This window comes from Papio anubis, chromosome 3 (genome assembly GCF_008728515.1).
Source record: "Papio anubis isolate 15944 chromosome 3, Panubis1.0, whole genome shotgun sequence".
NCBI classification, from domain to species: Eukaryota; Metazoa; Chordata; class Mammalia; order Primates; family Cercopithecidae; genus Papio; species Papio anubis.
This window is the reverse complement of record NC_044978.1, coordinates 76,597,666-76,613,035: the sequence shown is the minus strand read 5'-3', so window position 1 is coordinate 76,613,035 and position 15,370 is coordinate 76,597,666. Positions and strand designations below refer to the sequence as shown.

Here is a 15,370-nt window from a genome sequence, read left to right as displayed (position 1 = left end):
CCACCTGAGCTCAAGTGATCCTCCCACCTCAGCCTCCCGAACAGCTGGGACTACAGGCACACACCACCACGCCTGGCCTTTTTTTTTTTTTTTTGAGAGGGAGTCTCACTCTGTCCACCTAGGCTGGAGTGCAGTGGCGCAGTCTTGGCTCACTGCAACCTTCACCTCCCGGGTTTAAGTGATTCTCCTGCCTCAGCCTCCTGAGTAGCTAGAACTACAGGCACACACCACCACATACAGCTAATTTTTGTATTTTTAGTAGAGACAGGGTTTCACCATGTTGGCCAGGCTGGTCTTGAATTTCTGAGTTCAAGTGATCCACCCACCTTGGCCTCCCAAAGTGCTAAGATTACATTCATGAGCTACCATGCCCTGCCCATTCTAGATTTTTATAACATTCTATAGTTACTGAGCACCTACTGTACTGGTGCTGATCCCAAATTATAAATGCAAAACATGATCCTTAAGAGCCATTGGCACTAAAGTTATGTATGTGATTCCTTTACCAATATGTTGACTATTTTGTCCTTGGTCCCTTATATTCAGTCAGCTTACCTAGGCAACATACATAGTGCATATAACAATGTCTGGTCTCATACAACAATGTCTAGACTCATCAAATGACCCTGGACTGCTTGCTGTTCATTACACTTTACCTTATGCTCTAATTTTGTTCTTATGTGATGTCACCATGTTACTCAGAAAGGTCATCATCATCCATTCACAACACTGGATAGGGCTCATAATACCTAAAAGGAGTCACAAACCTGTGGGAGATGTCAGCTGGTTATACATACATCCACAGCCGCGCTGAAGGACGTGGGATCTTTTTATACTTCAGAATTTGTTAACCATGTTGTCTTCCCCACCAGTTACTCCCTTCCATTCACAACTATTCTTCTCCCTCTCTATGACTTACCTGGTCTTCAAAGATCTAACTTCTACTTCATACCCCATAGCCTGATATTGACTCTAGATATAAAGAACCTAAGGAAGTAGGAGACAAAGTATTGAGCTCCTGATGGCATCATGGTCATGTTAGCTCTTATTTAGAAGTATATATTCCAAAAGAATAGGGAAAGGAGCCCAATTTTCTTGCTTCAAGTATGCCCCTAAGTTTTTCCATCAAGAAGAGCTCTACTTTGCCCCATGTCGGGGTGGAGTGGTACATAACTAGCCTTGCACTCCATGCCTGGCCTAACACATAAAACAAGCTGCATATGCCTGTTGTGCACAAAGGGCCAGCCACAGAGCAGATGCTCAATGAATGCACTGACTTTAATGGCACCAAAGAAATAATTAGTTCTATTCCAAGAAGCCATAAATCCATCATAATTCATCCAATGAAATGAACTATATCTGTCTTTAAAGAGGCTGGCTACCATAGGTACCCTAAAACTTTCACTTAGGAAATTTTCTCTACCAGTTCTTTAGCCTGCAAGGTGACTGCTTCCTGATTTTCCACACATGCAAGCACGCACACATACATCTTCATTTATTATCAGGACTAGATTTTTTAAAAATCAAACTAACTTGTGTTTCAGGATGACAGAAACTTAGAGGACTGCGGAGACATTTGGTTAGTATTTTTCCTTTGCTTTATAATCAAGTCATGCTAATGTAAACCAAACACACAACTTGAACTAAACACACATTTCACTCATGGCTAATTACAAAGCAGGGATTTCAAATCAGTGTTGATCTAATGTTTTTAGAGCAATTATTTAATTTTCAAGGTCCAATATCTGTCGAGTAAATCACCAACTTCCAGTTCATTCTTATTTAATATAAACAAATCTAATTAGTATAAAGATATTTCACAGCTGTCTTTAAATTAAACCATAGTCAAGAGCAAGCAGATTTTTGGGTTTGCTTTGGCATCCCAAATCAAATGTTTTTTGTTCAAATATAAAAGAGCAATACCAAAAGTTATGTTTTATTTTGAAGTTTTAAACTAAGCTTCATAACCTCAAGCAACCTGTAATTTTTCACAATTCAAATTTTGAATAAGGACAGGAGCTGGCTATAGAGGAAAGCAAAGTATATTATTTTTTCACCTACTTTTGAGAATTATAAGAATTTTAAGAATCACTATTTCAGCTATAAATACGTTTTCGTTAATAATATTTCTCTTGCATTAAGTAGCAAACTACATCTTATAGTAGCAAATGTAGACATTCAAAGAGAAATCAACAAACCCATTTCTCTAGTAAAAATTATATTTACCAGGAAGGTATAGATTGTCCAACAAATAGGCCAGGCACAGTGGCTCACGCCTGTAATCCCAGCACTTTGAGAGGCCAGGTGGGGGCGGATCACCTGAGGTCAGGAGTTCGAGACCAGCCTGGCCAACATGGTGAAACCCCATCTATCTCAAAAAACAAACAAACAAAAACACATTGTTAATAAATGGTTTCATACTAAATTAACTAAGGTAAATGGTCAGGAAACGAGTCTAGTTGGATCAAAGAGGATTGTAAAATTTTTGGTCTTTTATCCTTTGATAAAGTGACTTACAATGCAGGTGGTGCAAATAGCCTAGCCTCAGAATTGGATTAGCTTGGGTTCCAGCCCTGCCTTGTACTACTCATGGTAGATTAGGTGGATCACTTCAATTTTTCTGATCCTTGGCTAAATCGTTTACAGAATGGGGAAAATACCTATCCCCCCACTGGGGTAAATGAGATGTTTGTGAAAAAATCTTCAAAAATAAAAAAAATCCAACACACATACTATATAAAGTAAGCAATTAATGATAAGTAGATTAAAGCCTAGAAATTTCATTCTATTTCAATTTGTGATACATAAACTAATAGACATTCTATAAATTAAAATCTTGACATTTTAATATAATTCTATCATTTAATGAACACAAGTTGGGAGACATTGTTTTAAGATTATTGTTATGTATAGATGTTTGATGGCTATCATTGTAAAACTGGCTTATTACTTTGAGTATCTTGTAAAATCCTAAGAAATTTTAATATTTTGATTGTTATTGAATGGGATGCTTCTTAAAGTTCAATTCATGTCTATCCAACCTTGGAATTTGAGATGAAAAAGATAAAGAATGTGTTAGCCTGGGCTTTAGGGATTTTTTTTTTTAATGTCAAATATTGTTATCTTTTTCTTACTGAAAATACATATAAAGACCATATTAATATTCAGGGTTCAGATAGTATGTTTTCACTCAAAATATATCATGGAGCCAAAAACAACTCCACAATGATCAACACCACCCAATCAGAAGAATGTTTTATTAATATAAACCAGGCCTGCTGCAGCTGACATTACACTTTGGGATGATATTCTGTGACTCAATCCAGAATGGTAAAGATTAAAACCAGAGACAAAACTATTAATACCATTTCCACTGTGGAGTAAGGTCCACTCAGAGTGAAAGAAAGCCTCTCCATCTTCTCGCCCAGGTGGGAATCTCCCTCCTAAACTAAGGGAATGGGGGCAGCATGGAAACAGAGACTAAACCATTTCCATTTCTTCCCCTGCACCACCATTACTTTGTCTTTTCTAAAGTGCCTGGTGGAAAAGAGTGCTTAACCTAGTGAGCTATGCATGTGGGCTAGAAAGAATAGAAAGAATGGTTCTGCAAAAACCAACATTTTCTATTAATTTTTAGTTTTCTGTTACAATATGCTATAAATTAGAAAAAGGGAAATAATAGCTATGTAGTTATAAGATAGAGCTAATCCCTTAGCAAAAATAGTAGCATAGTATATTAGCCATCTCTTTGCCACCTTCTACACCATAACATTTATACTAACTTCTTATGTTCTAAACAAGAGGAATGTTGTTGAATGGGAAGTTCTTTTAAAGATTTCGATGTGTTCCTGTTTAAAAAGGACCCAGGCACGGTGGCTCACGCCTGTAATCCCAGCACTTTGGGAGGCTGAGGTGGGCAGATCACCTGAGGTTAGGAGTTCGAGACCAGCCTGACCAACATGGTGAAACCCCATCTCTACTAAAAATACAAAAATTAGCCGGGCATGGTGGTGGGCACCTGTAATCCCAGCTACTTGGGAGGCCGAGGCAGAAGAATCGCCTGAAGCTGGGAGGCAGAGGTTGCAGTGAGCTGAGATCATACCACTGCACTCCAGCCCGGGCAACAGAGCAAGACTCTGTCTCAAAAAAAATAAAAATAATAATTAAAAAAAAAAAGGTTCCAGTGGCCTCTGTCACATTAAAATAACTATGAAAACATGTAAGATAAATATTTGACACTCCTAGCTGACCTATTGTCACAAGTTGGGAGGAATAGTAATGAACTGCTACAATGATATCCCTGGGTTGAAAATATAAAATTGATACAGTACATGTATAATGGCATTAGAAATAGAGTAGGCATGCTCACTTAAAAATAAGACCCTTCTCTCCTTTATTAAATGTCAAAAATACAAGATTTATAACTACCAAAAAATAAGGCAGCTATACTTTCAAGTGCAGTTACTGCTTTTTGAGATTGCTGGAATGCTGAACCTACCCTCTACATCAGAATATTTGGCAATGTCTGGAGGCATTTTTAACTGTCACAACTTTGGGGTAAGGTGCCACTGGCATCTCATGGGCAGAGGCCAGGGATGCTGCTAAAGGGCACAGGACAGCCCCCCATAAGAAAGAATTATCTGGTCCAAAAACGTTAAAAATGCCAAAGTTGAGAAGTCTTACTCTACACCATCAAGACCTGTCCCTATATCATGGTAGAAATGGAAATTTCTGGAAAACTGACAAAATGAGAGATGAAGGGAAGGGAGCAATTAATGACAGCACAGGCACAAGTGCAGAAGATTGAGCAGTTCTAGATAAAAGCTAGTAGGATTTAGACTAGGAATTGTGCAAAATCAGTCAGTCATCCAGCTATAGATCTGAGAAAGAAGTTCAATTATCATCCAAATGAACAGTAAGTGAAGCCAAGGGCAATTTACATAGTGTTTATATAGCTCTCATAAGTGTATGTAAAAGAAATATATCCTCAGATATACAAAACCTCAAAAGATATATCATCTATATACTCTTTTTGGGGAAAATAAATTACTTGAGACCTAGCTCCAGCTGGCCAACGACTCAAAATTAAGAAATAAAAAATAGGGAGGTCTGGGCCGCAAAACTCAGGAATCCAGTTTAAATGTATGTTGTCAGTTAGATTGTAGAGTTCGTGGGTAAAACGTGGTTCTGTAATACTTCCTTCAACTATTCCTCTGCTTTGTAAGGATCTGTTGGAAGTCACATCTTTCACTTCAGTCTGGATGAACACTTAAAAAAGCAACTATTGTTGCAAGTAGTAACTAACACATTTGGGAAAAGGCTTGGAGAATTATTAAACCACAAGTTTTGTTACTGAATTTATTTTTTTTCCTAAGAGTTCCATAGAGACCGACTGGTCATTTTCTTTTTATTGTGAAATAATTCCTGCATCTTTGAAATAAATATTTCCTGCATCTTTGAAATGAATATTGAGTGACTTGGGTCACAAAATATTTGAATTTTCCTGCATCTTTGAAATGAATATTGAGTGACTTCGGTCACTAAGATTTTTTTTAATTGGTAAAAATATTGCATTGATATTAATTATAATCAAGCCCTTGTCATTTTTCTTTCCAGGATGTATAAATGCTCTTTTGTTAATAATGTCTAAGAATCAATGTGGACACAAATTGTTTAAAACTTAACTACGTATATACACATAGAATATAAGCATAGAAAAAAGACTAAAGGAATATGTTAGTGATTATCTCCGGGTAGTGTATTTCTAGGTGATTTTTGTTTTCTGTTGTATACTTTCTTATATTTTGCAAATTTTCTACAAGAATGTATTATTTTTATAATAAAAAGTTGTAACCCATATATATATCAATACCTACTATGCAAACAAATGCAGAGGAAAAAGACTAGAAGAAAATTAACCAAAGGTAATCTTTCTTTCATCTCTTCATTCTTCCAATGGATACTTATTAAGCACCTATTATATCAGGTATAGGTGCAAGGCACCAGCCATGGCCAGGTGTTGAACACTGCTATCTCCAGGTGTAAACTTTTAGTGTTTTTCTTTCTTCTTTTGTGTACTTTTCAAAACTTTTAAACATAAAAATATATTTGTGAATAAGTTTTTATTTATAAAATGGGGGGTCTTATAATCTTTTAAAAAATATTCTGATAAAGTTTAGAAAGGTGTTGGTATATCTGATTGTGTAGATATGTTCCAACAGATGAGCTCTGGAGACATTCACTATTATTGAAGTATACAGGTATTCTCCATACACTGCCCCTTGTAAAATTCATTTCTTTAGCAAACAGAAATCATTCTTCTTAGAAAAAAGCTTATTTTTATTAGGATTTTATACTACCTTTTGTACACTTTTTTGAAGAACAAAATTTTTACATGTGTTTACTATGTTATTTAAATATCATAAAGTATTTTTAATAAGAGGGTTTAGAGTAATAAATATATAAAAATATACAATGTAAAATGAGTCTGACTTTACATAAATACAAAATATTTACATCATGTCTTTTTGTGAATGAGATTTATCTTTAGATTTCTCTTTTTCACTCTTTTTCTTCTGTTTTTCTTCCGCTTGTTTTTCAAAATAATCTTTAAGGAGATGGTTCAGCTGTGGTTCATACTGGTTTGCATCTTGCAATCCATCTTTCCTTCCTTAAAAAAACATACGACATGAGACAACTATTCTTTATTTTACAGAGGTCCCAATATCATCATGTCAGTTACTTCCCCCAGTGACAAATTCAGAACTGTTCCTGCTTGAAGCACCCCAAGCATTAACCCATAAAAGTCAGTTTGAACTTGATACGCATGAATTAAACACATTTTTATTTTACCTTCGCAGTGTTGGATCACTCGTCCCCACAGTCGATTTTTCCTCAAACAGGCTAAATGTCCCACAATCAACAAATGCCTCTTTCCTCTAGTCAATGCAACATTCATTCTTTTTTCTGAATCAATGAATCCTACTTGTCTTGTCCTTACACAGGACAGAATAATGATCTCCTTTTCAGCTCCCTGAAAAGCATCTACTGTGGACACCTGCACAGTTTTAATATCAGGATGGCCAAAGTCCACAGCACTGAGTAAATGACAAAGCTGTGGAGGAAAAGATAGGAATCATGTGGTGAGAGATTGTGAAGAACTTAAGCTTCTGAACCTGCTCAAAGCAACCACTATAATTTAACTAACAGTAAATAATTTTCATTTTTCTTTTATGACTCACATAGATTTGGCTAGTTTCTAAAATGATAGATAAATGACTAGATGACAATATTAATTACGACACAAAATCAAAAGTGATTTATCTATTGCTGCGTAACTCATTTGGATATGCTGATTTGGAGCTGATAAACTAATAATGAAACAGATCAAAAAATACTAAAAGAAAAAAGAAAAATCTAGTTAGAAGTAATTGGCTTATGTGTACATTAATATTTGGTATCTATCCTTGATTTAGTGATAAAATGTACTAATAATAAAGGAACATTTTGGATAACTGAGATTCAATCCCATCTGTCTACAAAGCATACACCATATTTTCTTTCCTCTAATTTGTTTTTTTGCATTTTTGCCCCAACAGCAGTAAACTAAATTTAATTAAACCTTGTTAGGTTTACATTTAATTACACAGAAAAAAAGCCAGACTAGAAAAAAATCAGAATGTTTCTTTTTTAATACATTAATTACAGTACCAAAAGTTTTTCAGGCACCAAACCGACTACTATAAATGTAATATCAAATGTGGTAATATGTAATTGTAATATTTAATATATGACAAATGCTGTAATACATAATACCAACCTTGTACATCTGGGATTTGTATAATGTTATCACGCCAATCATAGAGCCTGCTATTCCACTTGCAATCAGTGATTGAATCAGCTTCAGTGTAAAAGTAGCTTCTGCCACATTATGAAAGCTGTTATCTCTTTCTATCTGGAGTAAGAAACAGATCCTAAATTATATTTCCCAGAAAGGCTACGGCAAAACCAAGTAAAATCATACAAACAACAACAAAATTAAACAAGGAACCTAAACCATGTTGACTCTCATCAACATTAATGTCATTTACCTGTTCTAGTCCTTTAACATTATAAAAACACAGGGTTGGTAGCCATTCCAATAAAGGGCTCCTCTCTATTTCTGTTACACCATTCATGAGGGTTCCTTTGTAAAACAGATCATTAGCAATAGCACTGATTGCAGGATGACAACGGTATTGAGTTCTCAATAGAATTGGCTTGTGACCCTAAGAAATTTAAAAGAAGAAAAGTAAGAACACATAACTTTTTTATTCTTCTATGGAAAGAATATTATGTTTTTAAAATTAAAAATATTGCTATATTATGTAGGGTCTTAGGAGATTAATTACAAAAAATAAAAATATATTTTTTAATTACTAAAAATATGTTCATATTAAATTAGAAAAATTAGAAAATATAAAAGATGTCAACCTTAGACTTATCTGGTAAGTTTGGCTCCTAACATTATGGTGTTTTTTTTTTTTTGAGATGGAGTCTCGCTCTGTTGCCCATGCTGGAGTGCAATGGCATGATCTTGGCTCACTGCAGCCTCCACCTCCTGGGTTCAAGCGATTCTTCCGCCTCAGCCTCCCGAGTAGCTGGAATTACAGGCATCTGCCATCACACCTGGCTAATTTTTGTATTTTTGTAGAGACTGGGTTTCCCCATGTTGGCCAAGCTGGTCTTGAACTCAAGTGATCCACCCGCCTTGACCTCCCAAAGTGCTGGGATTACAGGTGTGAGCCATCACGCTTGGCCAACATTATGCTTTTATAATATATCTGGATTTGGTCTAACACTAAATTGAAAAGAATCTCTTAAAAAATTAGGTGTCGTAGATATCTCATTAACTTCCCTCATTGAGTAAAAGCCATTTTTCATTCTGAATCTTCAAAGAAGTTACAGATTTTATTAATGCATCATAAAATCCAAGTCCTATCTACTTTAGGGCTATTCGAGCAAAAAGTTCTGTAGTATTGTTAGAATTGAATAGCTACAAGGTGCTCTAACAATAATACATGTATAATTCAATGCAGGATTAATGACCACATGGAGAAAGAATCTTCTATGGCAAAAAAAAAAAAAAAAAAAAAATCCTAGTACTCTTTGGGGCATAAATTTGTCTACGTTTATAAGTCTAAGTCAGCAAGCACATGAAACTGCTGACAAAAGTGTCAAGTATAAAAATGCTGAAAGAAAAATAATGCTCAAGCCGGGCGCAACGGTTCAACGCCTGTAATTCCAGCACTTTGGGAGGCCAAGGAGGGTAGATCACCTGAGGTCAGGAGTTCGAGACCTGCCTAGCAAACATGGTAAAACTCCATCTCTACTAAAAATACAAAAATTAGCCAAGCATGATGGCGGGCGCCTGTAATCCCAGCTACTCGGGAGGCTGAGGTAGGAGAATCACTTGAACCCAGGAGGTGGAGGTTGCAGTGAGCTGCTCAAATGTTAGAGAAATGACTAAATTATGGTATATCCACACTACATAATACTTAGTGATCAACATATTTATGACAACAGTAATGCTACAAAGCTAGTAGTAACAAGGGGAGATGATTTACTATTATGCAAAGTTTAAAAAGGCAAGATAGAAGTTATATTTATGGTATGGTTTCAACTATGTATTACATATATTTGATATAGGCATATAACCCTAGGATAAAAGATGGAAGGAAAAATACTAAAACATTACAGAGAGTTTTCTCTCAAGGGCAGTGAAGTTATTACAGATGTTTTTGTTTTGTTTTTACCTTTTTTCTTTCTTTTCTGAGACAGGGTCTCGCTGTTGCTTAGGCTGGCCTCAAACTCCTGGGGCTCACATGATCCTTCTGCCTCAGCTTCCTGAGTAGCTGGGACTACAGATGCCTGACACCCCACCCGAATTTATCTATTTTTTTCTTTTCTTTTATTTCTTTTTTTTTTTTTTTAAGAGACTGGATCCTGCTCTGCTGCCCAGGCTGGAATACAGTGGTGAGACATAGCTCATTGCAGCCTCGAACTCCTGGACTCAAATGACCCTCTCACCTCAGCCTCCCAAGCAGCTGAGATTATAGATTATAGGCACGAACCATCACACCCAGCTTGCCTTTTCTCTTGTCTGTAGTTTCCACACTTTCTATAATGAATAGTGATTACTTTTATTTCTTTTACTTTTAATAATTGTGAAATAGTTCAAATATACAGAAAGCAAAGAAATAATATTACATCCATGAACTTACCATCCAGACTTGACATTAGCCATATTAAGTCATTTTTGTTTTGGCTCTCTCTTTTGTTAGATAAAATATGACATATATAGCTAAAGATCCTCCTTCATTGCTTTCCTCTACCACCTTTCCCAGAAATAACCCCAGTCCTGATTTTGTTTTGTGGACTCGTCATACATGTTTTTATATGTTTACTGTATTGGTATGAATCTATAAATAATATATATTATGTGCTTTTGAAATTCTCATAAATGGCATTTTATTATAATTATCCCTTTGTGCTTTGCTTCTTTCAATATCCACTATATTTCTGAGAACTATCCATATGGATCTAGCTCATTCATAATAACTGTTTTTTATTCTACTCTGTGACTAACTCACTTTTTTGTCCATCCCTTATTTGCCGTTTTAGAATTCCCCCAAATTAAAAAAACCCCACTTCATATTTTAAAAGGCATTGACAATAGGTACATGAAAAAGGGCAGAACAGTATGCAGAGTACACTACCATTTGTTAAAATGGGGAGGGAAAATGCTCTATATTTGCTTACAGGCATAAAATATCACAAGAAAGGTACAAGAAAGTGATGACAAGTTTCTTTGAAGGAGAGAGAATGAATGATTGGGGGACAGGAGGAGAAGTCTTCACTATCTCCATGTTTTTTGGTTCCACTTGAGTTTTGAACCATATGACTATATCACCTATTCAAAAATGTTTTAAGAATTTAAATAACTTTTTATTTTAAAATTTTTTTTGGTAGAGGCAGGATCTTACTCTGGTGCCAGAGCTGGTGTCAAACTTGTGGCCTTAAGTGATCCTCCCACCTCAGTCTCCCAAAGTGCTGGGATTTACAGGCCGGAGCCACCATGCCCAGCCCTTTTTTAAGATAATTTTTTTTTTTTAGTTAAGATTTTTTTTTTTACAAAGCCATTGAAAATGTCTGATACAAAAGAGGTTGGACACTGACTTGTCACAGATGAGGTGGAAAGTTTTGCAATTAAATTGCAATTAACAGCTCAAGACAACTGAAAGCTTCCTTCTTCACAAAACGGAATACAATTCAACTCAAAATTCAATGCAACTTGAAATTCAATCTAAGGGGGAACTTCTTAATTAAGGTAGAATAAAGCTGCCTTATAGAATCCATTCTCCAATATATAAAGGTACAAAAAATACAAAAACAGCAGCAAAGATAATGCAGCAATTATGCAACAAAGAAAGGTTTACAGCCAATCAAATGCCATAAACTTTAAAAAGTACTTGTCATCGAGAAAGAAACAAGATTCAGGGGTGGAAGGGGAAAAAGCAGCACAGTGAGCCAGAATTCATATGATGGCAATGGTTCCTAAGAATAATGAAAAAGGTAACGTGAACTTGGCAGTTTTTACTAGAATTGAAGGCTCAAGAACTGTGTCCCTTTCCCAGGGATACTCTTGGGCCTCAGCTGTCCTATCACTTTGATGGGACATCACCATAATTCCAGGGTACTGAGAAAACAGAGAATACAAATCTGAGAGAGTATCTGATATCCAAGCATGAACACCAGAAAATGAAACAAGAATGGCAACTATACAAACATAGTGTTTATATAGTTGTATAGTTTGTATAGAAACAGTGTTCTCTCTTTCTCTCTCTGCCATGTGAGGACACAGCAAGAAGGTAGCATCTACAAGCCAATGACCAATGGAATAGAATAGAAAGTCCAGAAATAAACCCTTGTATATGTGCTCAACTGATTTTTGATGAGGGTTCCAAGACAATTACATGGGAAAAAAGGAGAGTCTTTTCCACACATTGGGAAAACTATATATCCACATGCAAAAGAATGAAATTGGACCCTTATACCATATACAAAAATTAACTCAAAATGGATCAAAGACCTCAACATAAGAGCTAAAATTATAAAATTCTTAGAAGAAAATATTGGGGAGAATTTTCATGACATTGGATTTGGCAACAATTTCATAGATATAACACTAAAAGCACAAGCAACAGAATTAAAAAAAAATAGGTAAATTGAACTTCATCAAAACTAAGAACTCTTGTGCATCAAAAAACACTATTAAGAAAGTGAAAAGACAACCAACAAAACGGAAAAAAAATTGCAAAGCATATATTTGAAAAGAGACTAATTTCTAGAATATATTTTTTAAAAAAACAAACCTATAACGCAACAACAAAAACACCAAAACAACCCAATTAAAAAATAGGCAAAGGACTTGAATAGGCATTTCTTCAAAGAGGATATAAAAATGGCCAATAAGCTCATGAAAAGAAGCTCAAGATCATTAGTCTTTAGGGAAACCACAATAAGATACCCCTTCACATCCATTAGGATGGCTATGATACTCAAAAACCAACAAGAAGTGTTGGTGAGAATGTGGATAAATCAGAACCCTTGTGCAACTGCCGCTGGGAGAGTAAAATGATGCAGCTACTATAGAAAAAAGTTTGGTGGTTCCTCAAAAATTTAAACATACAATTATCATATGACCCAACAATTATACTTCTGGGTATGTACTGAACTGAAAGCAGGGATTTGAACAAGAGATTATTCACAAGAGCCAAAAGGTGAAAACAACCCAACTATCTATCAACAGAAATGTAGTACATACATGCAATGGAATATTATTTAGCCTTATAAAGGAATGAAATTCTGATACATGCTACAACAAGGATGAACTCTGAACACATTATGCTAAGTAAATCAGACAGATGTAAAATGACAAATACTGTATGACTCTACTCAAATGAGGCACCTAGAATAGGCAAATTCATAGAGCTAGAAAATAGAATAGAGGTTACTAGGGGCTGAGGGAAGAGAATATGGGAAATTATTGCTTAATGGTTCAAAGTTTCTGTTTGGGATAATGAAAAAATTCTGGAAATGGACAAGTGATGGTTGTACAACATTATGAATGTATTTAAAGTAATAATAATATAGTACCGATACATGCTACAACATAAATGAACCTCAAAAAATGAAAGAAGAGAGACACAAAATGTCACATATTGTATGATTCCATTTATATAAAATATCCAGAATAAATAAATCCATACAGAGAGAAAGCAGGCTGGTGTCTGCCAGAAGCTGTAGGGAAGAGGAAATGGGCAGTTAACTGCTAAATGGGTATGGATTTTATTTTGAAGTGATGAAAACATTTTGAAACCAGACAGAGGTAGTGGTTACACAAGAAACTGTGAATGTACTAAATGCTACTAGACTGTTCACTTTAAAATAGTTTCTGCTATATAAACCGCATGCTGTAAAGAAAAAAAAATTTTTTTAAAGAAATTTAGGCCGGGCGCGGTGGCTCAAGCCTGTAATCCCAGCACTTTGGGAGGCTGACATGGGCGGATCACGAGGTCAGGAGATCGAGACCATCCTGGCTAACATGGTGAAACCCCGTCTCTACTAAGAAATACAAAAAAAAAATAGCCGGGCGAGGTGGCAGCGCCTGTAGTCCCAGCTACTCGGGAGGCTGAGGCAGGAGAATGGCGTAAAGCCGGGAGGCGGAGCTTGCAGTGAGCTGAGATCCGGCCACTGCACTCCAGCCTGGGTGACAGAGTGAGACTCCGTCTCAAAAAAAAAAAAAAAAAAAAAAAAAGAAATTTAAAAAATAGTTTTATGTTAGATGAATGCAATGGTTTGAACGTGTCCCTCAAATTTCCTGTGTTGGAAACTTCATCCCCATGCAACAGTGTTGAGAGGTGGGACTTTCAAAAGGTGATTAGGCCATGAGGATTCTTTGTAATCCTCACAGATTAATGCCATTATCACATGAGTGGGTTCCTCATAAAAAGATGGATTTGTGAATGGATTAATGCCATTCCTGGTATATGTGTGTGGGTTAATGGATTAATGCCATTATCACATGAGTGGCTTCCTCATAAAAGGATGAGTTTGGCCTCTCCCACTCTCTTGCTCTTCTGCCCACCACCACAGGATGACAATGAAGCAAGAAAGTCCCTGCCAAATGCAGGTCCCTAGGTCTTAGACATCTCAGCCTCCGAAACTATAAGAAATAAATCTCTGTTCTTCATACATTACCCAGTCTCAGGTTGTTCTGTTATACTAGCACAAAATAGACTAAGACAGTAAATTCCACCCCAATTAAAAAATGTTAATAATTAATTTAAAAATTATTTACAATGTGAAGTAGTGCTCCATGTAGATAATAGAGACATTATAGGTTTTTTTGGTTTTAGAGCAAAAGCTATATACTCCTACCCACTACTCAAGTAAATAGGGAAACATTTCTTTTTATAAAAGGTACTGGCCGGGCGCGGTGGCTCAAGCCTGTAATCCCAGCACTTTGGAAGGCCGAGGCGGGCGGATCACGAGGTCAGGAGATCAAGACCATCCTGGCTAACACGGTGAAACCCCGTCTCTACTAAAATATACAAAAAACTAGCCGGGCGAGGTGGCAGGCGCCTGTAAGTCCCAGCTACTGGGGAGGCTGAGGCAGAAGAATGGCATAAACCCGGGAGGCGGAGCTTGCGGTGAGCTGAGATCTGGCCACTGCACTCCAGCCTGGGCGACAGAGTGAGACCCCGTCTCAAAAAAAAAAAAAAAAAAAAGGTACTTAAATTGCAGGGTTCCACTTGTATTTAAGATTAATATTTTCCAGACAACTCCAATTATACATTATTTTAAGGGAGGACTAAGTCTTCTAATATTTTCATTCTCTATCAACACATACACACAATGTAGAATCAATAAATGATAATTCTGTAAGAATTTAGCAGTATGTACCATTAAGCAAAGTCGATCAAAAAGAGTTTGTTCCAATCCATTTTCATGAGCTGCATCAGAACCCTGAATAGTAGGAGGTAGCTGTTTGGGATCTCCAACAAGAATCAGCTTTTCACACTCAAACCTAAAACAGAATTTCAAAAATTAATCTAAGCAATTAAAAAGAGTGCATTAACATCATTTATTACACTGTTTGCCAAAATTGTACTTCGAAATATTCAAATGCCATGAAATATCCTGAGTACTAATAAAGCTTAGTAGTGCTATTAAGCACATTAAAGGCTTTGAAAAGTTATGCAATAAAGAATCCTTTATATAATTTAGCTACCCTCCCCGCACATAAAAGCTAGTAGGTGCCCCTTGC

At 36.1% G+C, this 15,370-nt stretch overlaps 1 protein-coding gene across 13 annotated transcripts in view; it reads right to left on the bottom strand.

Moving 5' to 3' along the window:
- Positions 1-6,318: 6,318 nt before the first annotated feature.
- Positions 6,319-15,370, bottom strand: part of ZGRF1 (zinc finger GRF-type containing 1) — an 84,660-nt gene continuing 75,608 nt past the window's right edge. For 8 of the 13 annotated variants that reach the window (XM_021938734.2, XM_021938733.2, XM_021938735.2 and 5 more), the window contains 5 exons: positions 15,007-15,130; positions 8,091-8,267; positions 7,820-7,954; positions 6,853-7,114; positions 6,324-6,670 (listed from right to left, as the gene is read on the bottom strand). In XM_021938734.2, coding sequence (XP_021794426.1) covers positions 6,513-6,670; positions 6,853-7,114; positions 7,820-7,954; positions 8,091-8,267; positions 15,007-15,130 — 856 coding nt within the window. In that variant the 3' untranslated portion in view covers positions 6,324-6,512. Of the gene's footprint in view, positions 6,671-6,852; positions 7,115-7,819; positions 7,955-8,090; positions 8,268-15,006; positions 15,131-15,370 lie in introns of all 13 variants that reach the window. The other 5 variants (XM_021938732.2, XM_021938738.2, XM_003899104.4 and 2 more) reach the window with 2 other exon arrangements.